At 38.6% G+C, this 25,928-nt stretch overlaps 1 protein-coding gene across 2 annotated transcripts; it reads left to right on the forward strand.

Moving 5' to 3' along the window:
* LOC137261619 (differentially expressed in FDCP 8 homolog A-like) lies at window positions 1-25,637 on the forward strand. 2 transcript variants are annotated; one of them, XM_067799397.1, is made up of 12 exons: window positions 1-121; window positions 2,852-3,516; window positions 6,193-6,314; window positions 14,865-15,014; window positions 15,815-15,959; window positions 16,581-16,645; window positions 17,917-18,016; window positions 19,085-19,212; window positions 19,845-19,958; window positions 20,562-20,783; window positions 21,935-22,044; window positions 22,945-25,637. In XM_067799397.1, exons 2-12 carry the CDS (start codon window positions 2,955-2,957, stop codon window positions 23,009-23,011), a joined length of 1,785 nt encoding a protein of 594 aa, XP_067655498.1. In that variant the 5' UTR covers window positions 1-121; window positions 2,852-2,954; the 3' UTR covers window positions 23,012-25,637. The 2 variants fall into 2 exon arrangements, with proteins under 2 accessions (XP_067655498.1, XP_067655499.1); XM_067799398.1 differs by having other exon boundaries at window positions 14-149.
* Window positions 25,638-25,928: the final 291 nt, after the last annotated feature.

The following is a 25,928-nucleotide window of genomic DNA, read 5'->3' on the forward strand; positions in this document are numbered from 1 at the left end:
TGATGAAACAAGTACTTCCGGTTCAGGTCATTGTATTTTCGTCACGAGTTTGTTTTGGTCCAGAAGAAGGTTAGGCTAAGCTGAATCAGGCGTAACAGTAATATTCAGGACAACATATCAGGTAGCTATTACTGGAAAGCTTTTTTTAGGTAAACAGCCAAAGGAGTATTCGATGAAAGGACAACAGACGGACATCAGAGCAAAATTTCTGTTTGTACAACATTTGCTTTTGTCAGTGATTTACATTACGAGTCAGTGGGTTGTTCTCTCCTCCCATTTGCTCTCCAGTCAGTTGCTTTGTTGCCTAAAGAATATAACGACCTGATTGTATGGCCAGTTTCTTTATTACTTACGGACTTTGTCAAAGTTGATCCGCCAAGCTTTGCAGTTAATATCGCTCATTACGCAATTCCATTGACGCATTTTATTCGTGTTGTCATTCACAGAGTTGTCACTTTGCAGTAGTTATCGTGATAGCATTTCTCTGACAATGGGTCACTGATATCAGTCGTCTGTATGTACACATGTTATTTGATGTGACCATGATTGCTGTTGTTTGTGGTAGTTTCAATACCCTTGTCATATAATAACACCAGAAATGATAAAAGAAAGTTTTCACAACTTGCTGCACTGTGAATAAACAAACCTCATGTAATTAATGGGTTAGTTATTTCCATTCCAAATATACATTATTTATGCTGTGAGGGGGTTGGGTTTTACATTGTACTATTCCAGCAATATCATAGCGGGGGACCCATAAGTGGGCTTTGCACAATCCTACCCATGTGCATGGGGAATTGATCATGGACCTTCAGACTATCCCACTATTCTCAGTGTTGTAATTTTTAGAAATTAGAGGTGACCTTAATGATATCTGTTCATAGACATTGTTGAGTCTATATTCATAACTTTTTTATTCTTCACGTAGGAAACAGAATTTTAGACATCGTCAGTCATCTACTGCTGCAGGACATAAGTTTCAGAATTGTATTCCACTGACCCTGCAGTTGATGATAAGATCCAAGTTGCAAGAGATTTTCGAAGGGACCTCACACCTGTGTTCACCCAGTGTGAAATTCTACAGTGTTTTGTTTCAGTTTGTTGTTGTGTTTATGCTTTATTTTGTAGTTCAAGAGTTAAGGGTTAGTGGTTGGTATGCATTTTTGGGATCATTTGAGCACTAAAATTCTAAAACAGAAATCATGCTCACATATGACAGAGACTGACAGAAGCATAGCAGTAGTAGTGGTTGACAAGTATTAGATGAGCCAGTGCAGTGAACACGCTTGTGATAAGCAGATGGGGCAAGTAATTTGGATGAAAATACTTCGTTGCTACTGGCAGATTGGCGATTAAGCACATGCAATACATGCTGACCGTTGTGTGCAATCAGTACCACTAGTGTTAACACGTGTCTCATAGAGCAATTTAGTTCAGTAAAACAACATCACGACACCATTCGCATGAGGAAATGGAAATGGAGGTCATTGCCGTCTATACAAATTGGGGTCATTTGTCAGGTTGTGGCTCATCTAATACTTGTCAAGCAGTAGACACTTTTGCTTTGTTCATGTAGGACTAGCTTCAAACTAGGCGAGTAGAATAAGGTTGTCATAGGACTAAATGTTGTAAGTCTGTTCACCCTTTGGTTCAAATAAGATATCTCGGGGAATGTACCAGTACTACCACTACCTAACAATATATATAGGTAGTAGAAAAGTCTCCACGAGTGCAGACTTTGCAGTGAAAATGGCTGTTGAATATGGAGTATTGAGTGTTGAGACAAAGGGACACAAACATGTGATTGTACTCTAGGAAAGTGGCCTGTTTCCCACAATATCACGCACTTGCATGTGTGAGTCAGTTTTGGGGTTGGTCAGGGTTTTTCTGAATGATCAGTGACTATCTCTAACTATTGCAAATGGCAGTGTTGTACATGATACATACATACATATAGAATGGACAGAGAAACCATTTATTGCTCTCAAAATATAATCAATGACAAATCTTTGACAAAATGCAAAACATGTGTGCACGTCCTTTGATCTTAATGGTAATTATATCTGATTGTACTCTTCACTGTTTCCTTATTTCGTAGTACCGTAAGACTTCCTTTGAGGAAATGTTAGGTTTGAGGATCAAGATAAAACTCTGCTTCTTCCTGTACTTGGGGAAAGTGAGCTAAGTGTTTGAAGTGTTCCCTTATCTTGCTGAAGACGCAGATTTGAATCCCAACATGGGTACAATGTGTGAGGTCCATCCCTGGTGTCCACAGTCATGATATTGCTGAAATATTCCTAGAAGTGAGGTAAAACCACTCACTTGGCGAAGAAAAAGGCGAGAAATTGATGCTTTGTTTGAATTACACCCATAAGCAGTAAAAAAACCTGATGTCTTGAACATATTCTACTTAAAAAAAACTCAAAAAGGGTACTATCTAACATGTATCTAATAACTATTTGGTGTGCTACAATAACTATTTGTTAACTACAAGTACATAGAAAATCAAAAGGGGTGGTGAATAGCATTCTCTTCCCACAGATGTTACTCCTGTCATATCTTCCTACGTAGGAAGAGAATGGGTGAATAGGTGAATTCATAAATACGTGATATATGTGATAAGATGATTTTACTAATAACTGACTTTTGTTTTATTTATTGGGGAGGTAAAAGCTCTAAGTCTGCATTGCAATTCCAAAAGCACAAACGTTCTAATCATTGTGAATTTTGATGTTCACTTTAACTTGTTTTGTCAAAAATTAATTTACTTTGTTTTTGTGACATGATAACTATGTAAACTCATGGTTTATAAACATCTCAAGTAATATTCCTCTTTTCTTTTTGTTTTCAGGATATGTCCATTGCTCATCTGTTAAGTGCAGTGGAAGTAAAAAATCTGCTGTGAAACAACCATGAATTAAATGATGAGTTGATTCTCATGTACTAGTGTCACAATGGCATCTGAATCAAAGGACAGTGAAAGGAGGGCAATTATACATGCATCTGAATCGTCCACGGCCACAGTGAAAATAAGTGGAGGTAGAATAACAAAATTTTCTGGATTTGAATCAGATTCTGAAGAAGAGGAACAAATAAACCATATTGACGCAGATAGCCCAATAAGAAATGTGATCTTGACCCCAGAAGACAGCAGAAATGATCATGATGATAACATACGATCACTGGATATTCCAAGCTCCACAGTTTATCGAAGACGTAGTGCCGCTTTCAGTGAAAGTTTACCTGATTTTGTTACCGTCAATGGAGGATTGGGGTCAAGGTCAATTACAAGGTCATCTGAAGGTGATTCTGTGAAAAGACATCCTCATGAAAATCAGGACAGAAAATCATCTGAATCTAGTTCCAATAGCTCTCCTCAAAAAGAAAGCTCCTTTCCTCGTGAGCGGTTTAATCCTTTCAATAAAGACATACATATGGATGATGATCATTTTTCTGATTCAACACCAAACTATTTTCGTAGACAAGGAACACAATCATCAGACAGCAACAAGTCCGGTATGTACTGTTTAAACAAAGGTGGATGCACAAGGTCCCAAAATAGTAAATGTTTTATTTCTATGACATGTACATAGGCGGATGTTGCTGGGGTGCACAGCCCCTCCACATAATGTGGCACATAACCGCAGGTCATTCAGTATGATCACATCAATCCCGATTTTGTTGTGTGATCAAGAAGTGTAATCAATTCTCTAACAACACTCTATTAAAATGGTACTGCTATTTCTTAAACATTGGCATGTGGTACAAGGAACTGACTGTCAAATGTTTACTAAGGCAAGTAAAGAATCTATATAGTGTTAATAATAATATTAAAAATTATTTAGGAATTTCATTCAAATTAGTAATATCATCACGTTTTCAAACTAAACATCTGAAACTTCTGTTCATTTGGATACAAGGTAACACCATAACAACAATTTTATTGACACCTTAAAACATACCATACAATATTCGCTGTTGTGTGCAGTGTGCAGTTGCATAAAACATCACTTCCTGTTAAAATTTTTGGACAGAAGATATGCCAATAAACTTTTAGTAGTTTTAAGATTATTCTTGATGAAGTAAGTTAATATGGCTAAATTTAATGGCAGTAGGGGTCAAAATGCTTGAGAACTTGCTGAAAAAAAAATGAATACTTTAATATTTCTATGATTAGACATGACATTCCAACAAAATAAATCAAGAGCAAGGTTTTTTTTAATTAAGTTGCATATCGCATATGTAGACAGTCAATGCTGGGCATGCAGATTCTGCCTTCATGATGTTTTCATGTGCCGATAATAGAGAATCTCAGTATAATACATATTTTCAAGTTTTCTCTTTGGGTGAATGTGATTTTTAAAATATAATATACAGTGCATTGACATTGATTACTAAGATACTAGATAATGAAATTAAACACAAAATGTAGAAGAAAATTTAACTTATGCTGTCTCAAGGTCTGCACTTTCTCTTTCTCAGCTGGTAGCCTGAAATATAGTTTTCAGTGTGTTTAACAGCTCTCCCAAACACAGCCATTTTCTGTCTATAATTGTAGTCAGTCACTTGAAGCTTATCCTTGCCTGGTTGACAAAGAGAACACCAAAACAATGACTATTGGCAGACCTGTAACTAGATATGTGCGTGCATGTATATGTGTCACGTCACTACCGTTTACCGCACGATTAGGTGATTTCACTCTTAATCTATCGGAAGGCATTTGATGTGAACTGATTAATTAGCCATCAAAACACTAGGGAAGCGTGTCACTCTGGTTGTTCATTAGGATTTGGCAGCGGTGGGAAGATCTCATCAGTAATAGAAACACCTGTTAAGTAGGATTAAGGTAAACTACACTGTAATTGTACTGTATATAACACTTATAAATCGACCCCTACTATCTGTTGCGATGCAAGTAAAAAATAGCCTGCCACATGATCTAAGTCATGTGAACTTTGATTTCTGCAGACAGCATATGCAGTTGGCAAAAAAGAGACCTTTTGTAATCGATTTGCGTTTTTCATCTAACTTTCCATCTGAAGCTCCACGCACTACATGATTACGTATGAGACAACCTGACAATTGGTAACCTGCGCCTTCCATGTGTTATATATGTTATGATGATTTGCTCTTATTACTATTGACTGTTGATTTATCGATATACGTACATGAAGGTTTTTTGCTTTCATTTAATTTTTATGTTTTGCTTATTTGATCCAGTTAACCGGACGTTAACCGGATAAACGGACGTGTGACTATGTGTCCCAGTCCACCCAACTGTGAGTTGGGTACATCATTAGGATGAGAGGGCCATAATAAACTCGGTGCGCCTTGTGGCAGGAGTTTTATACTCCTCAGGGAGTGAGATTGATAATACGATGTGACGCTGAGATGGACATCCAATGATCGATGTGCGCTATATAAATATCCAACAAAAGTAAATAATCCTATTTTTCACATTGCAAGTTCCTTAACATATATCTTATAATTCTGACAACAGCAGTCTACTCTGAAGACTGACTTACATAGTCAGGGATTCTATTTTCTTCTTTTATACAGTTCATAGTATTACACTATGCGTTTTTGTCATTGAATAACGAAGGAAATATTTGTTGTGAATGAAATTGTAATTCAAAACATAAAGATAATCACACAAAAGAAAAATATATGTTCTTTACCCAGTATACCGGTTCTCAGAAATAATATTGCAATGAGTATCGTTTGAAAAGCACATTGCGATATACCGGTATACCGGTAAAAATGTGCAGCCCTACCCCTAACCACATAATGGTTATATAATGATATGTTACTTTCAAGAGGGAAGTCTGAAGTAAATGTCTAATGTCACAATACACTGTTCAGTCAAGATTTTGCACAACAGCAAGCATTAACACTGCCAACATGACCAACATCTTTGAAAATAACAAACATACACTAATCTCTCATTGAAATTTAGAAGTACTCAGAAAAGAAAAGAGTACTCAGAAACGTCGTCTGCTTTGCTGAATTCTGTTGTTCTGAACTTTGATTACTGGGTACAAATTGACTAATGATAAGGAAGAATGCACATGGAGTGAACACAGATTCTTCTGTCCCATGGAGCATCTACCGTACATTGTTTGTGTAATATTTTCTTGATTGTTTTCAGCATGACTCTGTTCAGTGTTATTGAATGTCATGTGTTTGTGACAGGTTCGGGAGGTAGTGACACGTGGACAGACATTGGAGGGGGGATGATGTCAGGGACGTCCGACACTGATGACGTCACATACGCTGACCTTGGCCTTGCTGAGGACCACTTCTCTCAACCTGAGGTAATTACTAGCTGCAACAATTGACCCAGACCACTATTCGATTCCATTTTTTATCACTCCGGCATGTAATGCGGAGGGATATAGCTGACGCCTTGTCTGTCTGTCCGTCTGCCTATCTGTCCGTTTGTAATCACTTTGTTTCCGGAGCATAACTCAGAAACCGTTCAATATTTTTAGACCAAACTTGATAGATATAACAATCTCAACCTACGGTTGTGCCTTTCGCTATTTACAGATTTTCGGCATTTTCATTTTCTTTGTTTTTCCAAGGAAAATTTTGGTGTTAGTCTAATGATGAGGTGGGCTTCGTTTCCGGAGCAGAACTCAAAAACCGTTTAATATTTTTCCGCAAAACTTGGTAGATATATCAATCAGAACCTAGAGTGGTGCCTTTTGCTCTGTACAGGTTGTTGGGATTTCATATTTTCTCGGTTTCCATTGGAAACGTTTTGGACTTAATCTCAAAAGTGAGAGGTGTGTTTCTCTTCCGGGCAGAACTCAAAAACTTCTTAATAACTGTCAGTAAAATTTGATAGATATGTTTGGCAGACCCCAAAGTGGTGCCTTTTGGTATTTACCGGTTTTTGTGATTTATTACTTTCTCGGTTTCCATGGAAACGTTTCAGACTAAGTCTCAAAATGGAGGGATGGGCTTCATTTCTGGAGCAGAACTCAAAAACCGTTTAATATTTTTCCGCAAAACTTGGTAGATATATCAATCAGAACCTAGAGTGGTGCCTTTTGCTCTGTACAGGTTTTTGGGATTTCATATTTTCTCGGTTTCCATTGGAAACGTTTTGGACTTAATCTCAAAAGTGAGAGGTGTGTTTCTCTTCCGGGCAGAACTCAAAAACTTCTTAATAACTGTCAGTAAAATTTGGTAGATATGTTTGGCAGACCCCAAAGTGGTGCCTTTTGGTATTTACCGGTTTTTGTGATTTATTACTTTCTCGGTTTCCATGGAAACGTTTCAGACTAAGTCTCAAAATGGAGGGATGGGCTTCATTTCTGGAGCAGAACTCAAAAACCGTTTAATATTTTTCCACAAAACTTGGTAGATATATCAATCAGAACCTAGAGTGGTGCCTTTTGCTCTGTACAGGTTTTTGGGATTTCATATTTTCTCGGTTTCCATTGGAAACGTTTTGGACTTAATCTCAAAAGTGAGAGGTGTGTTTCTCTTCCGGGCAGAACTCAAAAACTTCTTAATAACTGTCAGTAAAATTTGGTAGATATGTTTGGCAGACCCCAAAGTGGTGCCTTTTGGTATTTACCGGTTTTTGTGATTTATTACTTTCTCGGTTTCCATGGAAACGTTTCAGACTAAGTCTCAAAATGGAGGGATGGGCTTCATTTCTGGAGCAGAACTCAAAAAACAATCAATACTTTTCTGCAAAACAAAGAGATTACATAGCTGTCATGTGATTTGTCCTTCCAAATATGTGGGGGCCGGGGGAATATGTCATCTTCTGATGACTCTTGTTACCCTTGATTTGATCATTTTCAATCTGATTTTTCTTAAATTAAAAACATTGGATTTCATAAACTCTTAGAGTCAGCTTTTTTAGCATGAAATCCATTGTCAACTTGACAGTGTCTTCTGACAACAGTTCTCACTGGATAATAATCCAGGTGTCAACCAGTGATGTTTCGCCTTATTCCAGCTCTCCATACTGCTTGAGTTGGAGTCAAATAATGTTCTGGTTGAGTAGAAATAGTCTAAATAGTTGTTCAAATATTGGATCGAAATGTGATAACTGACATCGAAAACAGAAACTAAGGTGTTAGATTCAATATTCAATTATTCAGACCATAATATTGCAGCCCTTGTGATGATTTCCTGTGGCATTCATGTCATATAACTGTTATACATGGTGTAACAATGTTTCAACTATTATACAATGTACCTGTTGATTCAGTGAGGGAAGTGATGTACTGTCTTTTGACTTATTAGAATTAGACGGAAAATCTGGAAATTGCTTTCCAGAATCATCTGTTTAAAGTTCAGAATTTTCCAGATTTTATCTCAGGTATCTAAGGGGTGCTGTTAGTTGTCTCTCATCTCACATTGCATTTCAAGTTACCTAGTTCTTTTTACAGACTCATTCCCAGTTGATGTTTGGTTTTTACCTGTGGATGAGCTCAGTTTCAACTAAAGAAAAAACACTGACCAGAATTCTAACTACTTGTTTAGGTAACAAATAGACTAGGTTTATGAAATGAGCAGTCCCCAGATTTTGTTAATAAAATCTGATATCGGTGAAGATATGGGATAGAATTATTCTTTGACCACTCAACTGGTCGTAAGAGGTGATAAGCAATGTCTCTGTAAACAGTTTTCAGTTGATTTAATTGTAATGATAGCAAATGTGATAGACAAAGAAAACCTTACCTTCAGCATTGTGGTGAGTGCCATGAAGTGATGGGCTTTAAGCACTTTGAGTAATAATGGCACCCTGTTGCATACAAGCGTCTGATGTCATTTAATTATTGATAATTTTCTGGTGCTTTGTTTCAATAAGGCCGTCACTGTACAGTTATTTTGGAAATAATATCAGGTTTTGGTTCGCTGAATGGATGTGTTTTTATTATTGGAGGAACTCAGTTTGAGACTGATTGTGTGATAGTACCACAGTGATGCAGCTGCTTGGCAATGGAAAAATCTGTATTCAAAAATATAAAAGGAAATGTTTGCCTTAGAATTTGTCACTATTGTACTTCCCAACTTCTGAAATGTCTCACCATTATATCTGCTGGAATTTGTTGCTCCTTTCACAACACATGTCTATCAGATGGTCTTCCCTGGCTTTCTTCTCAGATCTCAGGGCTTTGCTTGAACTGTACTGTTGCAGCACAGACTTCAAATAACAAGATCAGTCTTTGGACAGTGTTAATCAGCAGGATGATCTTGAAGGCAGATCTGTTTGAGATAGGGATACATTCCAACTGCTGAGGAAGTTGTAAATCAGCAGGATGGTCTTGAAGTCAAATCTACTTGAGATGGGTAGGCACTGTAGCTGCTTAGGTAGTGGTACAACATCAGGGTGATCTTGAAGTCAGATCTACTTGACACTGGGAGCTATCTCAGTAGTTAAGGAAGTGGTACATCAGACGATCTTGAATTCAAATCCACTTGAAACTGGGACCCAAAGTGACATGTCAGTGGGAGAATCTTGATAATGGGTGTACTAGGAGCTGGAAACTGTAGCTGCTTAGGACCTGAGTAATGTGATGCTGCCAGGGAGATCTACCGTCATTGATGTAGCCTGCTTATTAAATGATTCTGATGATTGTTGTCACTTCGATCAGGTATTGATTTTACTTCCAAAGTGAAGTGAAAGTACGTGTTTCAGGCCACCTCTGTGGGACTTGAGAGTTTTATCGTCTCAGCTGTTGGTCTGTTATGTAATACTGCAGTGGAATGTGCACTTCGGACACTCTGTTCTGAAGATAAGTGTTTTGCTGAAAAAAGTATCTGGCCAAAGCTGGTCCTCCCTGTAACCTGTAGCTTTTGTGGAAGATTCTATGTGTCCCTATCTACTATCCAAGGTCATGGTGTTCCTGTTCCAATCTGATCTTTTCTTCTCAATTCTGATAGAGTGAGTGAGTTTAGTTTTATGCCACACTTGGCAATATTCCAGCTATATGGCAGTGGTCTGTAAATAATCTAGTCTGGACTAGACGATCCAGTGATCAACAACATGTACATCCATCTGTGCAATTGGCAGCCGATGACATATGTCAACCCAGTCAGCGAGCCCCTTACGACAAGCATATTCGCCTTTTATGGCAAGCATGAGTTGCAGAAGGCCTATTCTACCCTGGGATCTTCACGGGTATCAATCCTGGTAGAAGTCCTTCATTTTTCCCTGTTTACACCTGCTCTTATCGTGGTAGCAGACAGTGTGCCTGGGAAGATCTGGGTTAGAATTGGTCTTTCACAACCCATGCCTGACATATGAGGCGAAAGAGTCACGTGATCAGATTTGCTGACATGGTCAGCACCTGTCATCGAATCATGATTGCGTGGGTTGATGCTCATGATGTTGATCAATGGATATCTTATCCAGCCTTATTTATTTCAGACTACCGCCATACAGCTGGAATATTACTGAGTGTGACTTTAACAAACAAAACAGATTGGGACGAGTGCTTGTCCAAAGTACAAGTACAAGTATAAACATTTTTCTTATTAGAAGTTAGTTTTCACATGATCTTTCCAGGCAGATGTTTGATAATCTGACACCCTCACCACCACCCTTCAGATTTCTTCTCCTGTCAATGTGTCCACTTTTTCATTGAATGAATAATAATAGATACACATGGCTGGACCATGTATTCAGTGTTAAACTGTATTTTTGTGACTAATGTAGTGACACACTTGTAGTAAGGTGATCAATAACTCAACAGGCCAGGGTCACTAAAATTGTATTCATCTAACAAGCTAGAATACAAGCACCTGTCTCTCAACAAAGATATAAACTGTGAGTATAAATTGATCATGATGTGACATATTTTAATTTCAATGATCTGGAGCTTTCAAGGAGTAATAGTACAATCCTGTCCCTTTAGCCTGAAAGGAAAGGGTAATAGTATAAGCTCCTCCCTCTAGCCAGAAAAGACAGCGAGCAATAGTACAAGCCCTTCCCTTTAGCATGAAATGATAGACACCAATGGTACCGGCTCTTTCGTAAGCCATGTCTTTAGCCTGAAATGAGCCCTTATCGGCAAGATGTAACTTGGAACTTCTAAATTGTTAAAGACAGTTATGCTTCTCCTTTCACAGACAAAAATTCTGTATGCTGTATCTCAGAAGATATTGTTTAAGGTAGCTCTTGTGCTGTACCACATACCTAGGTTAAAAGAAAGTAACATAAATTACAAATGAGTGTCTATGAATTTATCATGTAACTACAACATACATACTAACTGTAAGGTGAGCTGTCCGGTAAGGAATCTGTCTGTCTGTCTGTCTGTCTGTCTGTCTGTCTGTCTGTCTGTCTGACTGTCTGTCTGTCTGTCTGTCTGTCTGTCTGTCTGTCTGTCGCTTTGAAATTAGACCACACATTGTCTATTAAAGCTTCACTTTAGATTAGTGTCAATACTGTCATTGTTTTTCTCAGAATATATCCTGATTTTAAGTATTTATTTGACTACTAATTTTATGGTCGAGCTAACAATTTTGATCCTTGAAAGTACTATTTTGCAACAATTTGGGCTTGGCATCACTGCTTTTTAGATATACTTATTGCTGATTCCCAATCAGTATGACAAGTGGGATTGAGTCACATAGACTAATACTTAGTCTCTGAATATGTATATATATTTTTACAAAGAAAAAGAAACCCAAAAAACACACATTTTAATTGAAAAGGAGCCCCAGTGAGCTGGGTGACTCAAGACCTGGGGAAATGTTATACGACAAAATGGGGAAATGTTGCTTCATTTAAGGGCAGGGAGGGGAGACAGTAGGAAGGATAGTGTGGTTCATGGATTGTTCGACAGACTTAGTCAACATGGATAGTTAATGGAGGGACAGACAGCCAATAGTGAGACTAGTTATTGATGATCCTAACAATCTGTTGCCACACTGTGTCATGTGTTATTTCACATGACATTAGGCAGCAAGATGACTTGGCTTGGTGTCATGTGACTTGAGGCTTTCTCGTCACACATGCTGTTGGCTAATTAACAGTACACAAAGGAGATTAGCATCAACTAATGAGGAAATTAGACACTGGCAGGGCAACCATGAAAGAACTACTCTAATCATCCATTATATGCATAGTGTACTACAGACTCTATTCACTGCATCACTTGCTGGAGAGGTAAGGTAGGAGGATATCTTTACTGTCAGCATTTTGCCATAGATAACTTCTTATGCACTGTCATGCTCTTTTAGAAATGTACTGTGAAAGTATCAGTGTTGATAAATTTCCAAGCATATGCAAGTGAGTATGTTTTTGGACTGTTTGTTGCAATATTCCATAAATATCATGCCTGTTACATGATGAACTGGCTTCACAAAATGTACCCATGTTGGGATTCAAAACTGTGAGTTTTGCATAATCAGTGAGTGCTTTAACCACTTGGCTACCCCACCTACCCCTCGTAATACAGCATACTGACTCTGGTGATGTTAAAAGGGCAATGTTCCCACATTACTGATGTTTTTTGTTTTATGTGTGAAGGAATTCACCTTTTGTGAATTTGTTCAGGACAAATTTTGTTTGTTACGTATGTAATGTGTTGCTGGATGCCACCCATTGAGTGTTTGCCATGTTCATTAGTATACCCTGTCACCTAGAGAACAGTCATCAGTATACAGTGACCTTTAGGGCATCCACCGTGCAGGATTCTGGCAATAGCTTGTTGATCTGTGCATGATGTTCACGTTCAGTAGGACATCTGGCACAGTCATGGTTTTATTTAGTATAATTGTATGACTCAATGACAGAATTATGTCTAATAAATCAGCCAGCTGTTTCTAGCTTGAAAAACCTGAATTAAAAGTAGTTCACTAGTGTTTGTTGAAGGAGGTCACGATGAGGTGGGCGTGGTCATTGTCGTGGTGTGGTTCCTCAAGTAAGGTGAACTTTGAAGGTCCCAGTTAGAAACTGATCTCCAGCAACCTATACTTGTTGTAACCGGAATGGGTGATCAGGCTAGATGACTCGGTTGACAATATTATGATTCCACAATTGTGTAGATCGATGCTCATGCTGTTGATCACTGGCTATTCCGATCCAGACTTAATTATTTTTAAGACCTGTGTGGCTGGATTATTGCTGAGTGCTGCATTAAACAACAAACTAACAATCCAGTAAGGCTGTAAGAAGTTGAATCCGTCCAGATGTGTTCTGCTGATATGCTAAATACAAATACTTCAATTTGCTTAACCAATCAGATGCCTTGGAATCACTTAAATATATTTGTTCATAATTACTTGTTATGTGATAAACATACATTCACACCATTTAGCTAAACTAACATGTAAAATGAAGTAGAAATGAACAGGCTTAATAAGCAAAACTTTAGGTAACATTTAGAAGACATTTATCGACACTGTAAACAAAAAAGTAAACCAAAGGGGTTTTACTGTCTGCACTCGTTTACATCCAGTAAGGGGTACAGCAGTAAAGTGTCATCAGCGGGCCGTTTCAGTTGGTTCCCATGGTAGCATCTGGAGTTGCTCATTTGTGACGTCATTCTAACTTAACGTCACAATATGATTGGAATGACGTCACCACTGTTGATGACACAACAAAACGATTGTTTACGTGTCAATACGCAGTGAATAGTCTTGCAGTTTAGTGGAATCTAATACCATTTGATCATGTTTTTCAAGCTGTCAGATTACAAAACACAGTAACTTTTGGTTTACAATTTTCATTGTTTCCTCCCTTCCTTGTCACATTTCAGTTATAAAAGATATGAACCTTCATAATAGTGCCCATTGACACATTTGAAAGACAGCACACTGTTATAGCCGAACACAAAAGACTGGAGAGGCTCTGGCTGTTAACTCACTTCCACTCTCAAGTCGAACATGAAGTGTTTCCTTTCTACACATGTGACTGGTTGTTTCCTGAAATTTCTATATCTGTAACTCTGTATTTGGGATTTTATCCTATCACAAGCTGTCTGTCTATACTCTGAAAAAAAGTAGGGGAACTTCCGTTTTGATTTATGATCAAAATAATTTTGAGCTGTATCAGCATCAGTCAGTGTTGCTATAATGATAATGAATGTTTTGAGAGTGCACTTCCTTATGACCATAGTTGTTGGTTCTGTAATTGCTCTTGAAGGCAAACTGATGTTTGACATACAATTCTGAAATTTGCTTTAGGGACAGTGATGGGTGCATAAGGTGGATGTTTGAAAAGTTTGTTAACGCTTATACTTGCAGTCCAGGTTGAAAGTTCAGGTTGCACTAGTTATTTTAAGGAGTATATATATCATTGAAGTTGAAAAACTTTTTAAATTGTTCAGGATGATGAAGTATTTTTGTTGTTCATGAATATAATGAAAGGTGTGTATTTCAGAAAAGGTCACTCAAATATTTTGTGGAATTGCTTGCTTGTTATTTGTTATTAAACACAGCACTCAACAATAGTCCAGAAAGTCTGGAAACTCAATCCCATGGTCAACAACATGAGCATCAATCTACGCAATGGGGATATGATAATACGTGTCAGTCAAGTCTGTGAGACTGACCACCCAATCCTGTTAGTCGTCGACCAAATGTAGCCATGGTCTTTACAGATGAAGTAACAAACTGAACAGTAAACATTATTCTATAATATCAAGCCTGTAGTTCTTGTCACCAGTACACTATATTTGATCTATGGGAGTTTGGGGGCTTTAGTCCCTCCTAACTCAGCATGAGTAGCATGTGGTGTGTGTGACTTTTTTTCAAATATGTCTGTTCTCCTGGCACTAATAGGGTGCCCAGTAAGATGAGATAGTAATGACACAGCTAACCATCTAGTGCCAGAACTGTTTCCTCTCTGATGTGTACAGATAAAACACTTTGTCTCTTGGTTTCAGGGTCACTTTGGTTTGAGTAGCAGTGAGGAGCTGGACCTAGCTATAGAGAACTGTGTAGAGCTGATCAAGTTGGCGCCTCACAACTCTGACAAACAGAAGAACCTTGTCAGGAAGCTGGTGCAGCTGAGGATGAAGAAGCAGGAGCTGAAAGTAGGACTCTTAGTGCTAGTTGAAGGAAGTGGCTGTGGTTGTGTGTGTGGCGTGAGATTGGGGTCGTTATGCATTAGTCTGAAAAAAGACTTTTACAAGGGGTAGACCAGCTCTGCCATTATTATTCAAAAAGTCATTGAAGTCGAAGTGTTATGCTTGGTGTAATCATGTGCTGATCATGAGATAGAGGGTGCTAATGTGTTGGTCATGAGTTTGACATTGTCCTCGTGCTCTGCTGTGCTGCATTATCTTGTGTCGGTATGTTGTGAGTCACTCTCACAACAGATGTGTAGTCACAGAACTAGAAATTGTGACAGATGACGTGGCAACACTGCAAACACATACTCAGAATGATTAACCTCACATATAAATGGTGTGGCTCTGTTAGAGGTACAATTGTTGTACTAAATTGTACTTAGTTGTATAAGGCTGTGCAGTTTCCTGTGCAAAGTTGTGTCCCACAAACCAATCTTGGGTTTGAATCTTCGTTTGTTTTTTTGTGTATTTCTTAGTATCTTAGCACCACATAATATTTGTGAGATGCTCAGGAGTAATACATGTATAAGGTCTGTCTTTCTTCATATTTCCATTCTTCTTCAACCTGCTATAATGTGTTATATCTGAAATATTCTTCAAGCAGTAATTAACCATGCTGACTGACTCACTGACTCACTGACTCACTGACTCACTGACTCACTCACTCACTCACTCACTCACTGACTCACTGACTCACTCACTGACTCACTCACTCACTCACTCACTCACTCACTCACTCACTCTCACCTTGATTTGTTCCTTAGGAGAGTTCAGAGCCCGTGTCATCAGATGTGAAGGTTGTGGTAGGACACAAGTTCCGAGAGAAGACGAGTCGGAGCTCCAAACATTACTGTGAAAAGTGTAATGCTGTCATATGGGGCATGATACAAGCATGGTACAAGTGTACAGGTAAGGTTTGATCTGGTAGTTTGTGCGCGTCAGGTGATAATCAAGGATAATTCAGGGTTCTTGGACAAATTTTCTGAATAGATTGAAAGAAGATAGCAGGATTTGAGTGCCAATTGGCTGGTTGGTTGGTAGTGACCTACTGTGTTGATATTGTTGAAATTCATTGATATAGTGGCAAAAATGGCTGCTGTTTAGGGATGATTTAGCATCAGCTGCTGTGGGATGTACATATCACTAAAAGTTACTGTGATATGATATGGTTGCATATGGGGGTTTATATATGTGTTCAGTCTCATGTCCCAAAGAAATGTCAACAGTTCCCATAGGGGATTTAATAATTTTTAAGTTAAGTTGTTATGGTAGTAACAGCTGTATGGAGAGTACATCCATTTTACAGATTACAGAACTGAAAAGGAGTGTAAGATTTGGTTTTATGATATGATGGATCTTTCAACTAAAATGCAGCTTTAGCAATGCTGCTGGTAATATAAACCTAGAGTTTCACATTAACAAATACATCTGTACTTTAGAGAAGTAAATATCTCTGAGTGAAGAAGGATGAATGGGAATCCATAAAAGAAAGTTTGATGTTTGAGATAAGTCATGTGCCTTTATTTCCAGACTGTGGTTACAGTTGCCATGCCAAGTGCCTCATCCTCATCACCCGAACATGTGCCAAGCAACGGGTAAGTCCCTGTTAGACTACAGGGTCTGTAGGTCTGCTTTCCTATGGGGATTCTACCCATGAAGATCTGTGATAGAATTGATCTTCATTAACCCATGCTTGTTTAAGAGGGACTAACAGGATCAGGTGGTCAGGCTCTCTAGCTTGGTTTGCACGTCATCATATCGAATTTGTGTAGAACAATGTACATGCTGTTGATCGCTGGATCAACTGGATTTTCTGGTCCACACTTAACTATTTTCAGATAGTCGCCATATAGCTGGAATATTGCTGCGTATGGCATAAAAGTAAACTCACTCACTCACCCTAAGGGATTCTGTCTTTTAGAAAGACCCCTTGGTCTACTGAATAGGCATCTTGGGGGAGAGTGAGTGAGTGAGTTTAGTTTTATGCCAGTCTCATCAATATTCCAGCTATATGGGAGTGGTCTGTAAATATTCGAGTTTAGACAATCCAGTGATCAACAACATTAGCATCGATCTGCGCAAATGGGAACTGATAACATGTGTCAACCAAGTCAGTGAGTCTGACCATCCGATTGTGTTAGCCACATCTTGCAACAAGTATAGTCACCTTTTATGGCAAGCATGGGTCACTGAAGGCCTATTCTACCTTGGACCTCAGGGAAAAGTGGGAAGCTTTGTTCCAAAACTGTGTCATACACATGTCATCGGTTCCCAATTGCGCAGATGATGCTCATGGTGTTAGTCACTGGATCGTCTGGTCTTGATTATTTACAGACCGTCGTCATATAGGTGGAATATTGCTGGGTGTGGCGTAAAACTAAACTCACTCACTCACTCCAGTGAGTAGGAGATAAGGTGGTAAGGATATGTTTCCTGGCCGATAGCATGTTGTTGCTCTTGACAGTGTTTATTGTTCTTGGTTATTGTGGGTTGATGTATATGTATTTCATGGAAACTGCACAGGAATTGATTGGTTAATTATTGATCTGGATGCCATTGTACAAAACAAGATTACCGTAAGTTTGTGTTAAGGTATGGAACTTAAGGTCACCAAAGAGCAAAGATTGCTTAGTGCAAAGGCAATGACCTGATTAGTAATATATATACTGGTGACATAGCTCATGAAAAGTTAAAAAAAAAATGATTCACATGCATTGGTTAAAGTTATCTTTCCTTGTGTTAATTATGGCTCTGTTTGAACAAGTTTGAGTTTTCTTCCTATCAAAGATAATAAAGAAACAAGAATTGGATTTCAGGGTCCTTCCAGTTTTTCTATGAATTTTGAAGACAGAGTATGGTGTTGCAGGTGCTGGAGAACCCCTCCTACTGTCTGTCCATTTGTCCTCAGAAGGGTCTGGCATCACAGAACTACAGATGTGCTGAGTGCAAGTCTCCACTGTCTTTCAGTAAGATATTAGGGTTAGAATTGATCATCAGTAGCCCATGCTTGACTTAAGATGAAACTAACAGGATCACATGGTCAGACTTACTGACCTGGGTGGCATATGTCATCGTATCCCAACTGCATAGATTGATGCGCATGTTGTTGATCACTGGATTGTGTGGTTCAGACTAGATTATTTACAGACTGGCACCCTGTAGATTTAATAATTGCCGAGTATGGTGTAAACCTAAACTCCCTCACTCCAAGAACTTGTACAAGTGTGTGCAGCAAGCCTCCATACAAGGCTCAGAGAAACTGAGTATTTACTCAAGTTATCATTCCTTTTGAGGATTCACTGGTTTTTAGTTGGAGTGATAGGGGGAATATTTGATATATTTTACTCTCCTGGGTATAGTCAACTCTTTCTATCATCACCTAAAAAGATGGGGCTATGTCATAATACCAAGTTGTCTGTCTGTCAGTGGACATTTTTGTTGGATTGTTTCAAAAATTTGTTTCTTCTTTGTCTAAAGGAGAAGTCCAGTGTGTATTTAAATTATGATACTATTATGCTTTCAAGAATAATAGTAATTTAAAGATTTGAAGTTTGTTCAAGCAATGACTTGAAAAGATTTGATCAAAGTGTTTTCACATTTGGAAAATAGTTTCTTTGTCTTAAGGAGAGGCGCAGTGCAAGTTTGATCCCATTTTGTTTTGAAGGAGTGTGAAAGAGCAGCAGTTTACATATTTTAAACCCAAGGAAAGTTTTGCTCAGCCATTAACTTAATGCGATTGTTTTTTTTTAATTTTTAGTTTGGGATATCACCCTCCATATGTGAAGAAGTGCAGTGCAAGATTTATTTTGTTTTTTTTAATCATAAAGAATAATCACAAATTACATCTCTTGCACTCAAGAAACATTCCTACATCAAATTTGTTCACTCAAGAACACTGTAGTCATGTGAACAGGGTAGTGACTTGATTCCCCACATGGGTACAATGTGTGAAGCCCATTGGTGGTGTCCCCTGCTGTGATAAGGAAGGGATATTGCTAAAAGCTGTTTAAAATCAATCAATGTTGATCTTTCAGGGTCGGGGGGAAATGAGCCTCGGTTGTGTGACTACAGCGGCAATTACTATTGCGAGTTCTGTCACTGGAACGACCAGATGCCTGTACCAGGCAGGGTGCTACACAACTGGGACTTCATGCCTCGCAAGGTCAGTTCAACCACATTTACATTTACACAGTTTTCCATCTTCATCTTCATCAATGGAAGTTTCTGCAAATGTTGTTTTGCCAGGTGAGAATTCAAAGCTAGGTGTTCTCCTGTTCTTCTCAGACAGTCAGAACTGCTACCCTTCAGTAATAGCGGATAAAGAGAATTTATCTGCTTATACCAGGGCCAGTTTCACAGAGCTCTCATAAGCCTAAGATCTCACAACTTTCCTTGTAGCATTCTTAACTCCTATACAGTGAGAGCTTTGTGAAAGGGCCCTAGATAAATATATAGCCTACTAAAAAATCAAGGGTATGCTCCAAGGGGTGCTCCATGTTTGCTCACAGAATAGCAAGGGGCATCGGAATGTTTTTCATGTAAGCCTGACAGGTTACAAAACTTTTGATTTTGATTGTACTGAGGGCTTTCCCATCCTTTTAAACAACAATCATGTGTAAGACAGGCTTTTATATGATGGTAGCTACGCCCCCTGATAGCCTCAATGGCTGCTGACTGCAAACTTGAAAGTACATCATTTGTGCATATACTGTTGACAATATGTGTGTGGTCACTCAAGGTGTGATGTGTGGGTATGTTAGTGCGCTCTCACCTGAAAACATGTGGGTACTGCAGGTGAGTCGGGCATCCAAACAGTACCTGAAGTTGATGACAAGCAAGGCTGTGATCCGAATCCAGGACATCAACCCCATGCTGTTCAACTTTGTGGAGGAGCTCAGTGAAATCAAGGTTAGAATGGATGTCAGGGATAATTCATGTGTTCTCTGGCCCAGTAAAATCATTAAGTTTGATCCCTCATGAACCTAAGGTACAATGTTTCCAGTAGAGAATTACATTCCTTTGATGTGCCAGGACACAACGACTGGATGTTTGAATCGCAGATTTGACATTCTTATCAAGTTTTGTCACCCCCATATATTTCTAACACGACTTTGGTCTTTATATCATATTTAGATGTTGTGTTGTATAATGGACGTCCTTATAAATCCTCTCTCGCTCACTCTTTCTGTGCAATATCTAAATACCATATGCATCAAATTAAGCGCCCCACTCCAAACGTGCCCTTTGATCAGGTTTTATGCCAAGTAATTCTATAATGACCGCATACTAAGTTAAAAAATTTACATGTTTATCTTTGTTGGAAGCATAGTTTATACAAGACATTTTCCTACACTTTCCCTTTCATCAACGTAAAAGTCTACATTGTTGAAAGTGGATGATGATGATGTCTGGAATGGTGTCTCGAAAAACTGCAACCATGGCTGGAATTGTTGTTAGGTGAGCTACAGTGCCTTGTGATTCTCATCAAGATTCTGTGTTGTGGCTTTGCAGAAGCTGCGAGAGGAGATGCTGGTGATGAAAAAGTACATCCTGCTGTGTCCAAGTGCCATGAAGAACAAGCTGTTGCTGCTGCTGCAGACTCGGCAGCACTTTGTGGAGAGTTCCGACATCTACAGCATGAAGGATCTGATGGACATACAGACAGACACACTGCTGTCGGAACTGGCACAGATCCACTCGGCATGGGCACAGCATATCAAGACAGACTGTGAGGTAAGATCTGTGGACACACAGACAATAAGACAGACACGCTGCTGTCTAAACTAGCGCAAATACACTTGGCATTTGCCGTCTGTCTAAACTGTAGACATTAATTGTTATTTTGATTATTCATGTTGTCGAGATGAAAGGCCCTAAAACACACTCAACAATGTATGCAGAACAATAAGAGCAGGATTTATAGAAATGCAACTCATGTGTCTTTTCTTGATGACCACATACTGACATATCCATTACACTGCCCAACATTTCAAGATAGGTTATGTAGTGTATACAGCCATTGAAATCATTTGTGACACACCACTTCACCACTGAGCTGGTATTTGTATGCCACAAACCAAGACAGTTTTGTTGTGGAATCAAATTAACGGTTACCGTAAAGCGCCATATTTGCTGCGACTGTGTAATTTTTGCAAACTTCGCATCAGACTTCATGACGCGAGAATAAAAACATGCAATCCTATGGATGTATCATTCATTTTATTCAGATAAGTCAACAACATCAAAAGAGTACAGGTGTCATTGCTGTCACCGCTGGGCTAATCTGGATTAACATGGCTCAATCACGTGCCACTCACTGATCCTTTTATTGATAGTTTTCACAACCTCTTATTGATAGTTTTTACAACAAATTAGCTTTCGTCACCCCCTCAGAACAGCTTGTCGAGACATTTGACAATCTACCATGCATGTACAGGCTTCATAATACTGAGTCTATTGTTTCACTGATGTTTGTCTTGCAATTGGCGGATACCACAATTTAAACCTGGCAGTAGAGAGCCACATGGGGATAGTTAAAGTCTTATCAACTGAAGTAAAATGACCTTGTTATCAGTTACTTTGCTAACGTCTGAGATAATTTCCGATATATGTCAACTAGCACCTCGCGAAAAAAAGAAGGCGCGAAAAGGTTTAGTGACCATTACTCGCAAAAATTTAAAGGCACGGAAATAAGACAGTTTATAGTATGTGATTTCAGCACATTCCTTGGATATGTGTGTACTTTCAAGAATTGTAAGAATGCTTAGGAAAAGTAATATTTGTAAGGAATTCACAATATTATTTCACTTTAATGACTTATAAGTGTATTTATGTAAAGTTTAACATATATGAAGTGTTCAAATGCGTTGTTGTTATGTCCCCAGCTGTGCCAGGCACGAGGCTTCTTCTGTGAGATGTGTGAGGAAAAGGAGGTTCTGTTTCCCTTTGATAACATCGCTGTGGTGTGCTCACAGTGCTCCAATGTCATACACAGGTATGTGTATTATGAAATAGGAGTCACGTAACTCACAGTAAAATTTTTTGTCAAACTTTGGTAATTACAAAGTCAGAAGTAAATTACATTAACTGCCAAATTTCATATATTAAACAGGTTAACGTCTTATTGTACACAGATGTATGGCACAGGTGAATGTCATGTATAGCACAGGTGAATGTCATTTATGGTACAGGTGAATGTCATTTATGGTACAGGTGAATGTCATGTGAATGCCATGTATGGCACAGGTGAATGTCATGTCATATGAGGGTGAAGGTCACACAGGGATAGAAATGTACAACAGTGAGTTTCGGGTCATACATACAGTAGTTGGTCATAGGTGACTAGTCATTAGTTACATTTCCATACTTGTTAATAAACTGTTGGAAGAATAATTTTCATAAACTGAGTAGAAGTCATTCTATTTTAATATTATGCAAACTTGGAAATCATTCACAGCTATGTGTACATAATTTTCTTTCATCTTTCGGTTTATTAGTTATCAAATGACACCTGATTAGGCACAGTCTAATACACTGCCATGTTATTCCTGGTTGGTATGTCTAATATATGTTGTTTAAATAGTTCCAGTTTTCTTATAAATCATCTGAAAATTTAATGGTTATGTGTATGATCTCCCAGTTAGTAGGTGAGTATTGACAGCAATTCAAATGAAACTAAAATTATAAAAATCATTCTATAACAGTTAATTAGCGTGCAAGTCAGTTAATGTCACTAATGATGACTCACTTACGGCCGACTACTACACGTAAGTGTCATGTTTAGAGGTGACATTGCTGATACAGCAGTACTTATTTGAATTTCATTAAAATACAGGAGATGATGTTTTCGTGAGACAGTTTGACAGATAGATACTGAGTGAAGTTCTTGTTTCAGACACTGTTTTGACAAACGAGGTCAGTGTCCAAGGTGCGAGAGGAGAGACAGACGGAAGGTCAACTGATTTAATCAAGTCAGGTCATCGTGCCCATTGACCAATACAGTGCCCTATTGTTGAGGGAATCAATGGAAAAAATAACAGAGGGTCGTCTGACCCCATCCAGTGTCATCTGTAAATGACAGATGAGAGACAGATGAAAGGTCAGCTGACCTCATTGTGTGATCTTTGACGGGTCGCTGACTAACGAGAATATCAGAGGAGACACCTCAGCTGACCTCATGAGAGATGAAAGGTCAGCTGACCACATCCTGTGGCCATCGGCTAGTTGTTAGAATGGAGACTAACAGAAGGATGAACTTTTTGGTGACTACAATGACAGAGGAGACAAGTCAGCTGACCTCATGAGAGATGAAAGGTCAGCTGACCACATCCTGTGGCCATTGGCTAATTGTTAGAATGGAAATCAACAGAGATGAACAAATTCTCAGCTGAACTTTCCAGTGACTACAATGACAGGAGAGACACACTGGGGGTAAACTGATCTCCTCCAGTGACTAAATAGAGGTCAACCGACCTCCTTGAGTGATTAAATGGAGGTCAAATGTCTGATCTCCAGCACTCACAAGGAGGTCATCTCCAGTGACTAAATGGAAGTCCTTCAAGTGACTAAATGGAGATCATCCAGTGCCCACACAGAAGTCAATTGACCTCCGCCAGTTAGTACAGGGAGGTCATATGACGTCCATTAAGGACATGGACATCATCTGACCTTAGTGACTAAATGGAGGTCAAGTGACCTCCAGTGCCCACATGGAAGTCAAATGAATTCTTCTAGTCCCCACATGGAGGTCACCTGACCTCAACCAGTGACTGAATGGAGGTCATTTGACCTCATCCAGAGCCCACATAAAGGTCAACTGACCTCATCCGGTGACTAAATGAGGTCAGTTAACCTCCTCCAGTGCCCATTTGGCAAGGATTCCAGGCCAGTTGAAGATAGTGAAATTGTCTGTGTGAACATAGTGAATCAGATGTTGTGTAAAGAGGTGGAAGAGACAGGGTGTCAGGAGATCTCACAGGTTAAGACTGGGCCTTATATAGTAAGCGACATATGTGATAAACTACCTTTACAAATTGTAAATACACCATATATGTTGGGTCGTGATAAATTAAAAGACTGTCAGCTCATCTTACCTCACCTTAAAACTACCAGCCTAAGCACACCAGTGTGGTGAAAACAATTACATTCATTCTCAGTACCTCAGCTATGAAACACAAACTTTGTAGAATCAAAAGCAAGATACGATGCAGGCTACATGAAACATGAAAGATGCTGATTTGTGTGCACTCTTTCAGAGAGTGGGATTTGGTTTTTGTCTCAAGTGCGTCTTGGTTTTTTTTTTTTTTTTTTTAATTTTTTATTTGATGTGCCTTGTATATTTACTTCTTTTAAGTATGAAAACTGATCATCATCAACGGGTTGCCATCTCATTTTAACTTGGAATATGAAGAATGAAAACAATATAAGGGCTATCATTCTGAAAAATATATATTTTATTTAAATTTTAATTCTCACGTAATCATCTTCTTACAAATATTATGTTATGCACTCTCCAGACAATTATCTAGCGCTTTCATTCAAAAATTTCTGTTTGGTATATAGAGGATATTAAATGAATGCCCATTTCATACTATGTTTACTACACGAGTACCTAAGTGTTGGTATTTCCCGAGCGAGAGAGAGGGATATACCAATATTTAGACACAAGTATGATATGGGCATGAATGTGATATTCTGTTTATTATTGAAGTCATCAAATTGAGAAAAATAAATAAAATCTACTTTCAAACATAGACTTGCTACCCACTGCATGTAGAAGGTAATGTCACAGTATTTCTCATCATGTCACATTGCCATGACAAAGTGATATTTTGTCCTAGCGCATAGTATGAAAAATATGAATCCAGATACTTATGCCCTCGTAATTAATAAGTAAGGATATCTTATATGCTTCAACTGCTGTCTGGAGGGTCTAATTATTATCTAATTATTTGACATAGACTTTAATTTTTATGGAAGTCCCATTTGCTGAATATGTCAAGATTGAAGAGTTTGTATGCAGTGATTAGGTGATTGCCTTACTCTGAAAATACCATATGGGGTTCAACCTGAGTAGTGGAATTGGTACTTTATTGAGAAAAGGCCATCCCAAATATATTTGCTCCATAGTTTGCCAAAGCATAGGTTTGCATTTGCTTACTATTGTCCTGGTCACTTATCAAGCTTAAATGTTTAGAATTCTTCAAGGGGTGGTGAAATAAGGGATCAGAAAATTCCAAAATGCAAGTTTTTAAATAATCTGTAAAATAATGAAATAATTTGCTCTCGAACAAACATGGTGACCCCTGTCTTTTACTAAGCACTCCATAGCCCTTGTTAGGAAGAGAATTCTAAATATTTTCATTCCAGCATAGTATCAAAATGGTATGACTTGTCTCAACTCATCAGATCTAAGTTGTATCACAGAGGTGAAGCTCAAGGAAGACTGGATTCCTTCATATCATATATCTTTGTAAAGGGTCATATAAATATACATATATGCATGACTGTGTATGGCAAAAAATGTAAATATATTTATTCAAATGTGTACATATGGAGTGATATTAAATGAGCAGTGATATTTGTGTAGAACATGTCTTGTTATTGTTGAATGAATGAGTATAGTTCTCTATACTATCCATCCTTGTGGTGTTGAGGATAGTGTGTCTGCCATAGAAGCAGGTAGAGAGTTTGACCACCACTCACCTCACACCCTATGTTGGTTTCTTCTTTTTACCCTGGGGGCAGTGGGGTAGCCTAGTGGTTAAAGCGTTCGCTCGTCACACTGAGGACCCGGGTTCGATTCCCCACATGGGTACAATGTGTGAAGCCCATTTTCTGGTGCCCCCCGCCATGATATTGCTGGAATAATGCTAAAAG

The sequence above is a fragment of the Haliotis asinina genome, chromosome 14, assembly GCF_037392515.1.
Source record: "Haliotis asinina isolate JCU_RB_2024 chromosome 14, JCU_Hal_asi_v2, whole genome shotgun sequence".
NCBI lineage: Eukaryota > Metazoa > Mollusca > Gastropoda > Lepetellida > Haliotidae > Haliotis > Haliotis asinina.